The sequence below is a fragment of the Hylobates moloch genome, unplaced genomic scaffold (genome assembly GCF_009828535.3).
Source record: "Hylobates moloch isolate HMO894 unplaced genomic scaffold, HMol_V3 SCAFFOLD_13, whole genome shotgun sequence".
Classification (NCBI taxonomy): Eukaryota; Metazoa; Chordata; class Mammalia; order Primates; family Hylobatidae; genus Hylobates; species Hylobates moloch.
In genome coordinates, this window is record NW_026652288.1 from 48320463 (window position 1) to 48338013 (window position 17551).

General features: G+C 45.9%; 2 protein-coding genes across 7 annotated transcripts in view; one reads left to right on the top strand and one right to left on the bottom strand.

The window, feature by feature from the left end:
* BAZ2A (bromodomain adjacent to zinc finger domain 2A) overlaps positions 1 to 17551 on the top strand; it is a 38928-nt gene that overhangs the window by 9982 nt on the left and 11395 nt on the right. For all 5 annotated transcript variants that reach the window (XM_032173348.1, XM_032173345.2, XM_032173346.2 and 2 more), the window contains 9 exons: positions 9175 to 9312; positions 11104 to 11694; positions 12572 to 12757; positions 13478 to 13696; positions 14477 to 14938; positions 15078 to 15138; positions 16190 to 16298; positions 16493 to 16594; positions 16764 to 16974. In XM_032173348.1, coding sequence (XP_032029239.1) covers positions 9177 to 9312; positions 11104 to 11694; positions 12572 to 12757; positions 13478 to 13696; positions 14477 to 14938; positions 15078 to 15138; positions 16190 to 16298; positions 16493 to 16594; positions 16764 to 16974 — 2077 coding nt within the window. In that variant the 5' untranslated portion in view covers positions 9175 to 9176. The remainder of the gene's footprint in view (positions 1 to 9174; positions 9313 to 11103; positions 11695 to 12571; positions 12758 to 13477; positions 13697 to 14476; positions 14939 to 15077; positions 15139 to 16189; positions 16299 to 16492; positions 16595 to 16763; positions 16975 to 17551) is intronic.
* Positions 12730 to 17551, bottom strand: part of RBMS2 (RNA binding motif single stranded interacting protein 2) — a 120292-nt gene continuing 115470 nt past the window's right edge. The window contains exon 13 of one of the 2 annotated variants that reach the window (XM_032173355.2): positions 12730 to 12813. In XM_032173355.2, coding sequence (XP_032029246.1) covers positions 12781 to 12813 — 33 coding nt within the window. In that variant the 3' untranslated portion in view covers positions 12730 to 12780. The remainder of the gene's footprint in view (positions 12814 to 17551) is intronic. The other variant, XM_032173354.2, reaches the window with a different exon arrangement.

The following is a 17551-nucleotide window of genomic DNA, read 5'->3' on the forward strand; positions in this document are numbered from 1 at the left end:
TGATAATGATGTTTGACGTGTGAGATGTATCAATAGCAGCAATAATGCCAAATATAAAATTTGAGATAATTCCTGGGGCAAATAATCTTCTTGGTTTGTTTCTTAGGATGTTGGTGTCCTCATATGCCTTATATATAGCCCAAGATGAATAGTTTCTCAGTATTATCTCATGTGGGTCAGTAGGACTATTTTTCACCAGCTTGTTATTGTCAGTCTGCCTAATTTTGAAATTTAAAAAATCGTGCAAAACAAAAAAAAGCCCATCTTTGAAGATATCTGATACTTTGAAGACACTGTCACTAGCAGTAAAAGTAGCATTGGCTTAGTGTTTTGTCTTTTCTCCTCGTTAAAGAGAACAGTTATTATGGGGGCATTTTGCAGACTAAAATACTGTAATCTTGCCAGAAATTTACCAAAGAAGGGAAGAAATTTTTAAGAGATAGATGGTCTTCCTACTTTTAGTCTTTTGAGGTTGGACTCTGTAACCTGCCTCATGAATGGGGTCCTTAACCTGCCTGCTTAGCTCATTTTTGGGGGTGGAAAGGGTAGAGTCCTTAATTGTTAGAGTTTAAATTCTGGCCAGGCACGGTGGCTCAGCCTGCAATCCCAGCACTTTGGGAGGCTGAGGCGGGCGGATCACCTGAAGTCAGGAGTTCAAGACCAGCCTGACCAACATGGTGAAACCCTGTCTGTACTAAAAATATGAAAATTAGCTGGGTGTGATAGCGGGCGCCTGTAATCCCAGCTACTTGGGAGGCTGAGGCAGGAGAATTGCTTGAACCGGGGAGATGGAGGTTGCAGTGAGCAGAGATTATGCCACTGCACCCCAGCCTGGGCAACAGAGCCACACTGTCTCAAAAAAAAAAAAAAAAAATTCTAAGAAACAATCAGAGCTGAAAGAGGGAAATAACCTTAATATAACCTCTGGTCTGTGGCTTTTAGTGTCCTGCAATTTCAGAGGCATTCCCGGTCTTCTGAGAGTAAAGTGACTGGAAATGTGGCAGAAAACTTAACCTGTAGTTTCTTTAATTAACAAATATATAAAAACCTATTATATGTCTCGAGTGTTCAGTTAAACCAAGCAGAACATTTTATCAATTCAGAGCTTACATTTATTTATTTTTTTGTTTGGTTGAGAACAGTGGTGCAATCATAGCCCACTGCAGCCTCCAGGTCCTGGACTCAAATAATCCTCCCACCTCAGCCTCCAGAGAACCTGGCACTACAGGCATATGCCACCACGCCTAGCTAATTTATTGGCTTTTTACATTATCAGTACTTCCCTATTTTCAGGCCTTATTTTCTTCAAGGAATGGCTATTTAAGTACGTCAAGATTTGAGGCCTTTCTTCTCTCTTGAAATTTTTATCTCTGTGAAGAATGAAACTGAGTTTTTTTTTTTGTTCTCTGAAAATAGTAAGAGCAAAGCCCATGACCTTCATTGGATGAGTAAGCTGGAAGTGGCAGAAAAGGTAGATTTACTCATTCATTTCTTCAGTTCATGGACTCAACAAATATTTCCTTTGGTTCTTTTGTATACTTAGTACTAAATTAGGTGCTGGAGATATAATGGTGGAACTTATATCCAACTGATGCTGTGGAACCGACATAATGTAGTAGAAATAAGGACAGAGAACAGTCATCTTTGAATTCTTCTGAACAGCCTGGATGTGACAGTTTTGTTTGAGTAGCCCCCTTAGTATAATCTTCCTTCTTTCATTATCTTTGTTCTGCCTCACTTGGAGTCCTGACTAGGGAAGGTAGTTAAGGAGAGGATGGATATTTTGAGCCTCAGTCCGTATATGATATAGTTTGTCCAAGTCAGAGTTCAAGGGAAGCTTGTTACCAGGGCACTCAGAATGGGTTATCGTGATTGGAGAAGAGGGCATATTTATTCTGTGGCTTGGTACTTGGAATTTTTTTTTTTTTTGAGACGGAGTCCCTCCCGGTACTGGGATACAGGCCCGCCACCACCCGGTAATTTTTTGTATTTTTAGTAGAGGGTTTCACCATGGTCTCGATCTCTTCGGCCTCCCAAAGTGCTGGGATTACAAGCGTGAGCCACCGCGCCCGGCCTGGAATTTTTTTTTTTTTTTTTTTTGAGACGGAGTCTCGCTCTGTCGCCCAGTCTGGAGTGCAGTGGCGCAATCTCGGCTCACTGCAAGCTCTGTCTCCCGGGTTCACGCCATTCTCCTGCCTCAGCCTCTCCGAGTAGCTGGGACTACAGGCGCCCGCCACCACGCCCGGCTAATTTTTTGTATTTTTAGTAGAGACGGGGTTTCACCATGGTCTCGATCTCCTGACCTCGTGATCCGCCCGCCTCGGCCTCCCAAAGTGCTGGGATTACAAGCGTGAGCCACCGCGCCCGGCGAATTTTTTTTTGTTAATGTAGAGATGGGGTCTCACTATGTTGCACAGGCCAGTCTTGAATTCCTGGCCTCAAGTGATCCTGCTGAGGTTATAGGCATGAGCCACCTCTCCCAGCCTACGTGGAACTCTTATTGGTGGAGGAAGATGGCTTAGCCAGGGAAATGAGGTTTTTAGATACAAAAGCCAAAGCATCCTCATTTGCAGTGTCAGGAACTGGGAACAGTGAAAACTTGGAACTTTCCCAAGGTGTGGGGCAGGAATGGGACAGCTTTTACATTAGAACAGGGTTTCTCAGCCTTGGCACTGTTGATATGTGGGCCAGATAATATCTTTGTTGTGGCGGGGGGGGAGCTGTCCTATGTGTTGAAGGATGCCTAGCAGCATCTTTGGCTTCTGCTTACTAGGTGCCAGTAGCACATACCTTCAGAGATTACTAAATGTCCCCTACGGGGCAGAATTGCCCCTGATGAGAACCTCTGTATTAGAGTGTGGTGGGTAATCCAGAGATGTGTAGAGTTAAAATATCCTTCATGATGTTCACAATTACAAAGCTAAAATGTAGTGGTGTGATTTTTACTATAGAATTTGCCTTTGCTGTTTAGTCAAGATAAACATTTGAAATCTTCTCTCATCCCCCCCACCCCAACTTAGAAACCTCCCATTTGTGAGATTTTGGTGTACTACATGGGAAGAATGAACTGAAGAGCTGCAGGGACCACTGCAGTATCCAGCTGGAGGGTGTTAATGTGTCTTGTTGTCCTGGGGGGTAGCCTCAGAGGCTGGAAGGTTAGAATTGGTCAGGGAGGACACCTGTAACAGTGTTGAAATATATAATATTTATTTCAACACTTTGTGCATTGTCAGCCTTTTTCTTTTTTTTTTTGGGGGGGAACGGAGTCTCGCTCTGTCACCCAGACTGGAGTGCAGTGGCGCGATCTCGGCTCACTGCAACCTCCGCCTCCCGGGTTCATGCCATTCTCCTGCCTCAGCCTCCCGAGTAGGCGGGACTACAGGCGCCCGCCACCACGCCTGGCTAATTTTTTGTATTTTTAGTAGAGACAGGGTTTCACCGTGTTAGCCAGGGTGGTCTCGATCTCTTGACCTCGTGATCCGCTCATCTCGGCCTCCCAAAGTGCTGGGATTACGCGAGCCACTGCTCCCGGTGTTGTCAGCCTTTTTCTATTAAACCATGTCACAGGCCCACAGAGTAGCAGCTCTTTGATTGGAACTGGGAGAAAAGCAACCTATTCGGCCCTGTGGGGAGGGCTTTATTGCTTCAAGCTTATAGGGCAATGTCCCTTACTCTTATAAATGAAACATAGGAGCTCTTAAAAGATCCATTTATGTACAGCTGGGACTGGGCTGGATGCTTGCATGAATGTACTTCCTGGTATGAGAGTCATCTGCTACTCTAGGGGTTGGGCACTGGCTGATTTCTTTTCTCATTTGGCAAAAATCCTATTAGTTCAAAGGGAGATATCCTCCTTTGCTTTACTGTTCTTACTAGCTCTGGATGGGAGGACAGAGTTTACCTTTAGGGTTTATTGTGAAAAGCATCTTGAGTAGGAAGGTTAAAATGAAATAAACCTAGGTTATTGTTGAGAGGAGGTGTTCCCATTTTTTTTTGTATTCCCATACTGTGACATAATTAATTCCCATATTTAACTGACATCTTAAATCAGGAGTCAAATTGTATATAAGGAAGTCTGGCTGGATCATCCCTAGTTTTAAATTATATTTATGTTATATGTAGACCGTTTAGACCTGATTATCTTTTTTTTTTGGAGATAGAGTGTTGCTCTGTCACCCAGGCTAGAGTGCAATGGTGTGATCTCAGCTCACTGCAACCTCCATCTCCTGGATTCAAGCAATTCTCCTGCCTCAGCCTCCTGAGTAGCTGGGATTACAGGTGCCTGCCACCGCACCCAGCTAATTTTTTGTAATTTTAATAGAGATGGGGTTTTGCCATGTTGGCCAGGCTGGTCTTGAACTGTTGACCTCAGGTGATCCCCCCACCTTGGCCTCCCAGAGTGCTGGGATTACAGGAGTGAGCCACTGCGCCTGGCCAGGCCTGATTATCTTTTTGAAAACTACACAGTCTTTTACTGTTTGTCTAATAATAGTAACTAATGTAGTCCTGGTAAGGTGGCTCACGCATGTAATCCCAGCACTTTGGGAGGTCAAGGTGGGAGAATTGCTTGAGGCCAGGAATTTGAGACCATCATGGGCAACATAGCGAGACCCTGTGTCTACAAAAAAATTTAAAAATTAGCCAGGTGTGGTGGTGAGCACCTGTAGTCCTAGCTACTTGGGAAGCTGAGGCAGGAGGATCACTGGAGCCCAGGAGTTCCAGGCTGCAGTGAGCTATGATCATGCCACTGCACTCCACTCTGGATGACAGAATGAGACTGTCTCAAGAAGAAAAAAAAAAACTAACGTTTATGGAGTGCTTGCTGGATGACAGACACTGTGTTGGGGCTGTAATTTAGATTTTCTCATTTCATCCTCACCAGTCCTTAAAAGTGGGTACAAAAATTGTTACAGATGATGAAACCTAGGCCCAGCAAGTATAAGTAACTTGTCCAAGGTTAAACAGCTAGCTAGTAAATAGTAGAGTTGGGATTTGAACCTAAAGCCCACTACATTGTGCTGACCACATTGCACAGCACAAAGACAATTTTATATGTCTAGGAAGCTTCTTGTAAATGAAGTGGTTGTGGTTCTGATGACAGTTCAGAAGAGACAGGTGGAGAAACCGATCTCACATACTAGATAACTTCCCATTCTTTTTACTTCTCTGATTTCTGTGAGCCATCAACATATTGCTGTTAATATTTACAAAAACCGGATATGCTGTGCTTTTCCAGAGCAGCAGAGAGGAGGTCACAACTTTGTTCTTGGATTCAAATAGAGAATGGACAAATGAACTGTGACCCATCATTGAGGAGGATATAGTCCACTGCACATAGGATGGAAGTTGCATGTGTCCTCTACACCAGGGGAGGTGTACAAAAAACTGGGGAGAGGAGAGGTGAGGATCAGATGAAATTGGCCCTCTAGGCATAGTATTTCCAGGACTTCTGAAGTGAAGAATGTCCTCCTTGCTCTGTGGTATAAGCTTTGGAAGGAACCTAACTAGAGACTAAGGAATGAGCTTTCCTTTAATTCTTGCACTTCAGAAGGATTATTAATCTCATGATGCTTATCTTTCAGATCCCCTACTGCTGAGGAGTAGCTGTTAACTATACTAGGGAAATCCTGACCAGGCGCAGTGGCTCATGGCTGTAACCCCAGCACATTGGGAGGCCGCGGTGGGTCGATCACTTGAGGTCAGGAATTCGAGACCAGCCTGGCCAACATGGTGTAACCCTGTCTCTACTAAAAAGACAAAAAATTATCTGGGCGTGTTGGCGGGTGCCTGTAATCCCAGCTGCTGGGGAGGCTGAGGCAGGAGAATCGTTTGAACCTGGGAGGCGGAGGTTGCAGTGAGCCGAGATCACGCCCTTGCACCCCAGCATGGGCAACAAGAGGGAAGCTCTGTCCAAAAAAAAATAGGGAAATCCTGGAGGACCCTGTGTGTTTTGTTTGTTTGTTTGTTTGTTTTGTTTTGAGACAGTTTCGCTCTGTCACCCAGGCTGGAATGCAATGGAATGATCTTGGCTCACTGCAATCTCTGCTTCCCAGGCTCAAGCGATCCTCCTGCCTCAGCCTCCCATCACCATGCCTGGTAACCTGGGGTTTTTCATATAAAGATCCTTTTTTTTGAGACGGAGTCTCGCTCTGTCCCCCAGGCTGGAGTGCAGTGGCACGATCTCTGCTCACTGCAAGCTCCGCCTCCCGGGTTCACGCCATTCTCCCGCCTCAGCCTCTCCGAGTAGCTGGGACTACAGGCGCCCGCCACCACGCCCGGCTAATTTTTTTGTATTTTTAGTAGAGACAGTGTTTCACCGTGGTCTCGATCTCCTGACCTCGTGATCCGCCCGCCTCGGCCTCCCAAAGTGCTGGGATTACAAGCATGAGCACCGCGCCCGGCCAAAGACTCCATTTTTTCACTGAGGCATAGCAGGTTTAAGTCTGCTACTTAATTTAGAGCAACCTTGTCCAACCCACCCAGGACAACTTTGAATCTGGCCCAATACCAATTTGTAAACTTGCCTTTTTTTTTTTTTTTTTTTTTAAAGCTCATCAGCTCTCATTAGTGTATTTTATGTGTGGCCCAAGACAATTCTTCTTCCAGTGTGGTCCAGGGAAGCCAAAAGATTGGACACCCCTATTTAGACTAAAGATGAGATATCCTATATGGGAGATAAGTAAGTCCTAAAAACTTTTTCCCTTAAATCAACAAAATACAAATTGCTTTTAGTTTTTAGAGATGGGGTCTTGCTATGGTGCATAGGCTGGACTTGCACTTTTGGACTCAAGTAATCTTCCTGCCTCATCCTCCTGAGCAGCTGAGACTACAGACAGGAACCACCATGCTCAGCTAACTTTTTTATTTTTTTGTGGAGACAGAGCCTTGCTATGTTTCCCAAGCTAGTCTTGATCTCCTGACCTCAAGCGATCCTCCTGCTTTAGCCTCCTGAAGCACTAGGATTACAGGCGTGAGCCACCATGCTTGGTCTATTTTTATTTTTAAAATTTCAGTTAAAATTGATTAAGATACAGACAATTCCCACATACTATGCAGGGTTTATATATCATGCTCAGAATTATGTTATATTCACATTTATACTAGTGGTGTCTAATTTTAGTAATGTAGCATATTTATGAATGTAACTCTTGCAGACTTTGGCCAGTGGGCATATATATTCTTTTCTTTTCTTTTTTTGAGACAGGGTCATGCTCTGTCACCCAGGCTGGAGTGCAGTTGGCTGATCATGGTTCACTGCAGCCTCGACCTCCTGGGCTCAAGTGATCCTTCTGCCTTAGCCTCTTGAGTAAGCTAGGACCACAGGTGTGCCCCACCACACCCTGCTACTTTTGTTTTTTTTTTTTTTGAGATGAAGTCTCGCTCTTGTCCCCCAGGCTGGAGTGCAATGGCATGATCTCCGCTCACTGCAACCTCTGTCTCCCAGGTCCAAGCAATTCTCCTGCCTCAGCCTCCCGAGCAGCTGGGATTACAGGTGCCTGCCACCATGCCCGGCTAATTTTTGTATTTTTTAGTAGAGGTAGGGTTTCACCATGTTGGCCAGGCTGGTCTCGAACTCCTGACTTCACCAGCCTCGGCCTCCCAAAGTGCTGGGATTTCAAGTGTGAGCCACCGCACCCAGCCTTCACACCCTGCTACTTTAAAAATGTTTTGTAGAGATCGGTCTCACCGTGTTATCCAGCTTGGTCTTAAACTCTTAGCCTCAAATAGTCCTCCTGTTTTGGCTTCCAAAGTATTGGGATTATAGGTGTGAACCACCATGCCAGGCCTCATCATATATGTACTTAACCAGTGTATTCATTCTTTTTTTTTTTTTTTTTGAGATGGAGTTTCACTCTTGTCGCCCAGGACGGAGTGCAATGGCGCAATTTCGGCTCACTGCAACCTCTGCCTTGCAGGTTCAAGCGAGTCTCCTTCCTTAGCCTCCTCAGTAGCTGAGATTACAGGCACCCGCCACCACACCCAACTAATTTTTGTATTTTTAGTAGACACAGGGTATTACCATGTTGGTCGGGCTGGTCTCGAACTCCTGACCTCAGGTGAGCCACTGTACCTGGCCTGAGTTCTTCTCTTTTTTAAAATGTAGTAACATAATTCAAGGAGTTGCTTTTTCTGTACCAAGACAGATTATGTTTCTCACATATCAAGTTGGTATGCACTAGGATATCACAAGAATCCGATTGATATGTTAGACTTTACCAATAATTCTGGCTTCTGCTTGCTTTCTTTCCTTTCCTCTGTCAAAGTTAAATTCATTCTGATCAAGGGCTTCTCATCATTCTTACTAGTATTCAGAAAGGGTGAAAAACTTTTTAGCCATACCTCAATGAGCCATTGTACTTTACAAATATAAGTATCTTGCTATTTTCTCTGTGACCCTTTCTTTATATTTAAGCCACAAAACTAAAACATTAGGAAATAACCATAGTAGACATAACAGAATAATATTTTTGGGGATACCCTCATATTTAATCAATTTTCCACTGCTGACATTTTTCTGACCTGTGTTCTTGGGGAGCATAAAGAGTAGAAGTATTGCTGGATGATTTGAGGTTTGCCATTATGATCACCTTTCTGAAATGTATTCTCCTTTTCAAATCCCTTTACTAATGTAACTATTATCTTGAGATGTCTAGGGTTATGGATAAGATAATTAGAAGTTATGTTTAGCTCAAGTTTAATCATGAAACAAAGAATGTTTATCAAATATTCTTTTCTGTCACAAAGATGGCTTTGAGAACCTTTTGTGGGCCTGGGAGGGAGACTTTACCTTGAGGATAAAAACAAAAGGACGGAGAATGTTTAGTGTTACAGTAGAGGGCTAATATCTAATATAGAAGGGTAACCTGGGCTGAGTGGGGCTTACACGGAGGGAAGACTCCTCCAGGCTTGTATCTTGGTTTTTCTCGCTAACTTGTTTTGTTTTTTTAATCTACAAAGCTGGCTTTAAAAGACTATTTTCATAGGGTCATTGCTCAGGCTAGAGGCATATTTTCTCCTTTTCTTTTCTTAGCTTGTACCTTCCCTCACACAGTACTTAGGTAGTAGAAGGGTAAGTAGGTGGAGGGGAGGGGTCATTCCCCCTGGAAGATTCCAGGTGACGTAACCTTGTTTAACCGCCAGTATTTTTTTTCCCCTCTCTCTCCCCTCCTGCAGAAATGGAGGCAAACGACCATTTTAACTTTACTGGCCTTCCCCCTGCACCTGCTGCCTCAGGACTGAAACCCTCTCCTTCCTCAGGGGAGGGCCTCTACACTAACGGGTCTCCCATGAACTTCCCCCAGCAAGGGAAAAGTGAGTGTGAGGGCTGCTTGGCTTGGGGAGGGAATGGGCATCATCCCTTTAGGGCAGATTCATTGGGGGGATATTTCGCTCTACTTTGCTGCTGGAGAGAAATCAACTTCTAAGAACAAGTTCTAGGGTTTTTTGGAAACATTTTTTGTATTGACTTAAGGTTGGAAGAGATTGGAAAATCCCACTGGCTTTTTCATCTTAGCCTGTTCTTCTGTCAGCCCTGTTCCCCTGGCTGCTGACAGAGCAGTGAGGTGGCTACTGCTGCTGATAACCAGGTTGGACCCATGAGAGAGGTAAAGTGCTAGCCTTCTAAGAAGCTGTTTTTAGAGGTTAGGGAAGCTACACTGGGTCAGGACTGAGAGTTGAATGAAGGTTGCAGTGTATTGCCTTTTAGTTTGTACATCAGAGAAAGGCAGATGCTAGAAGTACTTATTCCACCTTCTGTCCTTGGATGGAAGGTAGGGACAAGGGAAAGTTTAATGCTTACTTAGTTCCCCAGAGAGAAGTTCATAATTCCATATGGAGGTGTTGCTGCCAGGATTGGGTCTTTTCCTGGATTTGGCTTACCAGTTGCTCTGTACCATGACTCGCCAGGTACCTCTATAATCTTGCATGAGTTTCAGGTCCTTTATACTTGGAAGCAGAGAGAAGCCCACATGCTTCCCTCCTTTCTTGCAGCAGAAAAATACTGCTACTTCTCCCTCCGATCCTCTCGAAGAGGGTTGCAGATGGTAGAAGCTCCCTTATTTCATTGGATTCCACCCTACCCTCAAGCTTCCTTAATATCTTGGTTCTTTTTGATTGATTGTTCTCCATCCCAGAGGTTGCCATTGATGTTGAGAGCTGAATTCTACAGCACTGCATGCAAAGCTCCCCCCACCCCTCCAGCTGGCATATTACCTTCCAATGCCTATAGGGAAGGGCCAAGCCCAGCCTTCTGAGCTGGGTTCTTGTCGCTGTGGTGACTGCAAATTCTATTCTTAGCCCAGCACAAAGTGCTGGATCTGCATGTGCCAGTGAGGTGGAGGTTGTTCCTTTTGGTACCACTGTGGGGCCAAATAGGCACTGGGGAAAGGGGGCCCCTGGAGAATTCAGTCATACCCCTCCAAGGGAAGAAATCCCCTAGGGAATGAGAGTAGGGCAGAACGCAAGTCACTGTAGGGAGTCTGCAAACAGTTTCATTTAATTAAAAACAAAAAAAAAAGGCCAAGCGTGGTGGCTCACGCCTGTAATCCCAGCACTTTGGGAGGCCGAGGCAGGTGGATCACGAGGTCAAGAGATGAGACCATCCTGGCCAACACGGTGAAACCCCGTCTCTACTAAAAATACAAAAATTAGCCGGGCGTGGTGGCGGGTGCCTGTAGTCCCAGCTACTCGGGAGGCTGAGGCAGGAGAATCACTTGAACCCGGGAGGCGGAGGTTGCAGTGAGTCGAGATTGCACCTCTGCACTCCAGCCTGGTGACATAGCAAGACTCCGTCTCAAAACAAACAAACAAAAAATAAACCAAAAAAAAGCCAGAAATAAGCAGCAGCAACCAGCTCTGCTGGTGGCTCTCGTGGTAGGCCTGGAGATCTCTCTAGCCCCCTATTCAGCAGCAGTTGCTAAACCTACATCCAGGAGCCTCTGGGCTTGGTGTTCTCCAGAGACCCAAAAACTAAATATAGCAGGGGAGGAATCCCCCTTCCCTTTACCATGTCTTTTTCTAGTCAGTGCTATTACTTTGGGTTTGTTTTGGTAAAGTTGCTTGCCTACATATCTGTAACTGACCTTTTCTTTCCTTCTCTGCCAGGTTTGAATGGGGATGTGAATGTTAATGGCTTATCTACTGTATCTCACACTACTACTTCAGGGATTTTGAACTCTGCTCCCCACTCCTCCAGCACCTCACACCTCCATCACCCCAGCGTGGCCTACGACTGTCTCTGGAACTACTCACAGTACCCATCTGCCAATCCTGGCAGCAACCTCAAGGACCCACCCCTTCTCTCCCAGTTCTCGGGGGCACAATACCCACTCAACGGCATCCTTGGGGGCAGCCGGCAACCTTCATCCCCAAGTCACAACACTAACCTTCGGGCTGGGAGCCAAGAGTTCTGGGCCAACGGTACCCAGAGTCCCATGGGGCTTAACTTTGATTCACAAGAACTATATGATTCCTTTCCTGACCAGAATTTTGAGGTGATGCCCAATGGACCCCCTAGTTTTTTCACCTCCCCACAGACTTCTCCTATGTTGGGATCTAGCATTCAAACCTTTGCACCCTCCCAGGAGGTAGTCAGTGGTATCCATCCTGATGAGGCAGCAGAAAAGGAGATGACTTCAGTTGTGGCAGAGAATGGCACTGGCTTGGTAGGCAGCCTGGAGCTGGAAGAACAGCCAGGTATAACTGGGTTGGTGAACTGGGTGGGGAAAGGGAAAATGGAGCTCAGGGGGATAGTGGCTTTTTGAGGTGAGAAAAACTTGTCTTTCCAGCTCTCTGCAGTGGAGGCTGATTTGCATGTTGGTGATTAGCAATTAGCAGAGCCAAGTGGCTGGTGTTTTTGTGGCAGCAGCACCAGCTCGCGAGTGGGAGTGCAAATTATTTCAAGCTCATGCAGAGCTTCTGGCCTGGAGAGGGCAGGTGGGCGAGCCCGAAACAGCCCCAACAGACACCCTGCATCAAGAAAGGCTTCTTTCAAAATATACGGAGTAGTTAGGGTCTAGCAGTGGGCATTGAGGCTGTTTTAACTGACTGTGGCAGGATCAGACTGGCTGCTAAAGTCGTCTGAGCCCAATGTAGTGATTGGCATGCGAAGGAGGGAAGGAAGCAGGCAGAGCATATCATTATTTGTCTACTCAGTTTCCTTTTTTTTTTGTTGTTTAGCATTAGTACATGTGACAGCCCCTCTCATCTTTTCCCTCAAAATAGATAAAAGCTTAGCTTCCAGTTGATTCCTGGTACAAGGGTAACCACCACTCTGTAAAATTACAGGATGTTTTCTCTGTTTCCCAATGGCTGGGGGAGATATCTGAGAACATGATAGAGATCTTGTCTCAGACCCCACTCTCTTTTCCTCTCTTTGCCTGCTGTAGGATTGATTTTACCAGCACATCTCTGCTTAGAGTATCTTGATGTGATTGGTTCCCAGCAATGAACTGGCCGCAATAAATGTTGAATGAATGAACATCCTTCTAGCAAAGATTGACTGCCTAGTATAGCTAAATGAACCAATATAAGGCACTGATTTTGACTTTTGGTCTCTCCTGGGATTTCCTAGAACTGAAGATGTGTGGCTACAATGGCTCTGTCCCTTCTGTGGAATCATTACACCAAGAGGTCTCAGTCCTGGTCCCTGACCCCACAGTGAGCTGTTTAGATGATCCTTCACATCTTCCTGATCAACTGGAAGACACTCCAATCCTCAGTGAAGACTCTCTGGAGCCCTTCAACTCTCTGGCACCAGGTAGGTTTGGAGGCTGGGTCGCTTCAACTTATCCACGCAGAGTAGCCAACCTTTACCTGAAAGAGACAGTAAAATGGGAAAAGTATTAGGCAGTCAGGGGCACTGGGGCTTCCAGGTAGGCCTAAGGCAGACCACAGTTACATGCCACAGGACTTGCTGCACTAACTGAATTCTGAGCTGAATTGGTTCATGTCCCAGGTTCTTTCCCAGTATTCCTTTTGGCCAAGATCTCTGGGCTGTAATAATTCACTGGATAGGGACTTATTACCACACAGTTGATCTTTCTGGGTTCTAACAAACTAGGAAGAAAACATTTGTCAGTGAGCAGTTACCTTTTACTCCGTTGAAGTACAAGAAAGACATATTTTATGATAAATCCTAGAATTTTGCATAGGTATCTGGGTAGATAATACCACCAATGCCTTTCCTTTCATTTTCACCTTGTAGAGATGAGGTCTTGCTATGTTGTCCAGGCTGGTCTTGAACTCCTGGCCTCAAGCAATTCTCCTGCCTCGGCCTCCCCTCAAACTTTTATGATCCCTATGGTCTGATGACTACTCTTTCAGGGAGAAGGCTTTATTTGTTACCTAACTTAATATTAGGAAGAATCTTCACATTGTGGGAACTAGAATTGGATGTTTTCTGACCAATGTTTCTTAAATCTTGCTTTCTGGTTTTTTTCTCATTATCCTGCTCTGATTTTTCTGCCCTTGTGAACAGAGCCAGTGAGTGGAGGACTATATGGTATTGATGACACGGAGCTGATGGGTGCAGAGGACAAGCTGCCTCTTGAGGACAGCCCTGTGATTTCTGCCCTTGATTGCCCTTCCCTCAATAATGCTACTGCCTTCAGTCTCCTGGCAGATGATAGTCAAACATCAACCTCTATCTTTGCCAGTCCCACCTCTCCACCTGTCCTAGGGGAGTCTGTCCTGCAAGGTAAGTGAGGGTAGGTAGGACAAAGAAAGACCTTTACCTGAGAAAAGATGAGAGAATAAGTTCCATAGTTAGGGCCTTAAGAGTGGGAAATCTGGCCGGGCGCAGTGGCTCACGCCTGTAATCTCAACACTTCGGGAGGCCGAGGCGGGCAGATCACCTGAGATCAGGAGTTTGAGACCACCTGGCCAACATGGTGAAGCCCCGCCTCTACTAAAAATACAAAAATTAGCCAGGTGTGTTGGCACGCGCCTGTAATCCCAGCTACCTGGGAGGCTGAGGCAGGAGAATCACCTGGCCCCAGGAGGCAGAGGTTGCAGTGAGCTGAGATTGTGTCATTGCACTCCAGCCTGGGCAACAGAGCAAGACTCCATCTCAAAAAAAAAAAAAAAAAAAAAAGTAGGAAAGCAAGAGCACCTTGCTGGGAGCTGAGGGGCTATGGGATAGTGTATGGTGGAACTAAAAGAGGCATAGGCTGCTATACTCTGACCTGTGCCCTCTGCTTTGAAGAACTTGTGAGACTTGGAATTTGTAGGGAGAAGGAGGCTAGAGGCTTTATTGGCACCAGGTAAAAGGTATTTCTTCACACAATGACATCTGCAGCAACTTTACCCTTTAATCTTCATGATTGGTTGGGAGAAAAAGCTACTTCTTTTTCCAACCCTAGGGAAGACCTCTTGAAGTAACCCTGTTTAGCTTGGTCCAGGTTTGACTGAGTAGATTCTCTTGTTTTATGTGATGCCTTTTTTTTTTTAAAGCCTATCCTGTCCCTTTGGATTCTAGATAACAGCTTTGACCTGAATAATGGTAGTGACACTGAACAGGAAGAAATGGAATCTCAATCTTCAGACTTCCCACCATCCCTGACCCAGCCAGCTCCTGATCAGTCATCCACTATTCAGCTACATCCAGCAACCTCACCAGCAGTCTCGCCAACAACCTCCCCAGCAGTCTCCCTAGTGGTTTCTCCAGCAGCCTCCCCAGAAATCTCTCCAGAAGTTTGTCCCGCAGCTTCTACACTTGTCCCTCCAGCAGGCTTCTCAGTGGTCTCTCCAGCTTCCTCAGCAGTCTCCTCAGAAGTCCCCTTGACGGCTTCAGTGACATCCCCAAAAGCCTCTCCCGTAACTTCCCCAGCAGCTGCCTTTCCAACAGCCTCCCCAGCAAATAAGGATGTCAGCAACTTTCTAGAAACCACTGCTGACCTGGAAGAGATCACAGGAGAAGGACTCACTACTTCTGGTAGCGGTGAGTATCCAGATTGTATTCTATCCCTGTCTGGTTCCAAGAAACTTTTCTGTCCCATGTTGCAGTTAGCCTTTCCCTACTGGCCTATTGTTTAAATATTTTGCTTGAACTCTTAACTTGGGTATCCCTTCCTCCCAAGGTGATGTCATGAGGAGACGTATTGCTACCCCAGAAGAAGTTCGTCTTCCCCTCCAACATGGGTAAGTGCTCTAGTTTGCTACATTTATTGACCTTGACAAGTTTAATGCACAACTCTAGAAAGAAGGGAATGCCTCTTTTCCTCTGAGGTGGGGGAGGAATGGGCCAGACAAGAGTAGATTACAGGACAGTTATCTGCAGTGATAATGTTTCTTGGCATGAGATTCCTAGGTTTTCCTTCTTCTCTCAAGGTCTGTCTTCCATCACCTATTCTTTCTTCATCTTGTAGTGACTCAATTTTGCCCAAGGAGCTCCAGCTATTATCTTTTCCAAACCCTAGGGCTCACATCCAAACTAGCTGGCTTGTCCTATTTCTGTGGAGAAGGGATAGTAATGAATGAGGAGTGGCTTAGTACTAATGAATTGAGGTGGTTTTGTTGTTTTAATGCTCTTAGGAGAGGTAAGGGCAGGAACAGTACATGACCAAAATGAACAAACTAGCTGACACCAGGGCCTTGTGGAAATAACTGCCTTCCTGGATCTTCCCCACCCCTGCCCCTCAAGGCTACTTGTGGTCACCAAGTCTGAGTACTGCTTAAAATTTTGAGAGAAAGATTAGAGTTAGTTTTAGAACTAACTCTAACTCTGTGTTCTGCTCAGAACACAGAGTTCCTAACTAAACCCTGGCATATTGAGTCTTTTCATGGAATCAGCAGCAAATTTATTTTTCTGCTTGCCTCCCTGCCCTTTGTCTTCTGTCTTTATTCCCCTTAGGTCTTTATCCTCTTTACTGGAAATCCAGTAACTTCCCTGAATGGCTCAGGGAGGGGTTTCTGGCAGCTTATCTCACTGATTTTGTAAAGGAGGGATGGAGATCTCTCTGAGCTTGTGCAGTTTGGTGTATTGCTTTTCTCCTAAGGGCCTTGATGTATTTGCCGGAGCTGAAGTCAGCCTTCTAGCCAAGCTTATCTCTCTTGGTGCTTTTGCATCTGCATGTAGTTCTAGAGATACAAATGTGGGGAGGGTCATCTGCTCAGAGGGCTTCGCTCTTAGGTGGCATGGGAGTGGGTAGGGGTGTGACCTGGCGGCAGGGCCCATGTGCTTCTCTGGCAGGTGGCGGAGAGAGGTGCGCATCAAGAAGGGCAGCCACCGATGGCAGGGGGAGACCTGGTATTATGGCCCCTGTGGGAAGAGGATGAAGCAATTTCCAGAAGTGATCAAGGTAATGTAGCTTTTTTTAAAGGACTCCTTTCCTGGGCTCAGTGGACTCTTTTCCACTGCCCAAGACTCCGTTCTTGGGCTCGGTGACAACAGGCTGGCATTGTCTGCTCTGGGCCTGTTCTGCTTGTGCCTTTGCTGGCCAAAGACATGGTAGGATTCCAATTTTATTAATGTTACTTTACTTCCTCCTCTTAGTACCTGAGCCGCAACGTGGTACACAGTGTCCGCCGTGAGCACTTCAGCTTCAGTCCCCGTATGCCTGTTGGAGATTTCTTTGAAGAAAGAGACACGCCAGAGGTGCAGACCCAAGGGTTAAATATGCTTTTGTCCCTGAGGAAGAGTTGGTGGACAAGCTGCAGCTTCCTCTTGTGGGGTTTGAAGGTTCTGGGGCATTGAATGGTTCCGAGGGCCTCGTGGCCTGCACTGATTCCTTACCCCACTGTAACAGTCTCCCTTGCTACCTTAGGGCTTGCAGTGGGTGCAGCTCTCAGCAGAGGAGATTCCGTCGAGGATTCAGGCAATTACTGGCAAACGGGGTCGACCTCGAAACACTGAGAAGGCTAAGACTAAGGAAGTCCCCAAGGTGAAACGGGGTCGAGGTCGGCCACCTAAGGTCAAAATCACTGAGCTATTGAACAAGACAGACAACCGCCCCCTAAAGAAACTGGAGGCCCAAGGTACAGTGGTGTTTCTTACTTTGGGATTCTGCTCCCTCCATTAGGTATCTAAAATGTTGATGAATTGCTAATACCTGGATTTCCCAGGAGTGTGACTAATGTTATCTGGGAAGAATGAATCTGAATCAGCTTCTCCTTGGAATCCAGCATCCTAGTCCCAGCACTTGGGAATACTACTTTTCCAGCCATGCTCTTTCTTGAGTTGCTGTTACCAGTGAAACCTTGGGCTGCCCCCAGGTGTGTTTAGCCCAGAGGAGAGGACTTTCTTGCCCTTTCTTTCCATCTTTTAGCTCCTTATCATATACTGGTTCAGTTGTACCCTCTTACCTTACTCATTTCTACTATCATGGAGGTTCAGAATTCACATCTGAATTCAAAAGATAATTGGGAGCCAGGCATGGTGGTGTGTGCCTAATAATCCCAGTTACCCAGGAGGCTGAGGCAGGCAGGAGAGGATCACTTAAGCCCAGGAGTTTGGAGGCTGCAGTAAACTTCAGTTGTGTTATTGCATTCCAACCTGGGCAACAGAGCAAGACCCTATTTCCAAAAAAAAAATAATAGGCCGGGCACAGTGTCT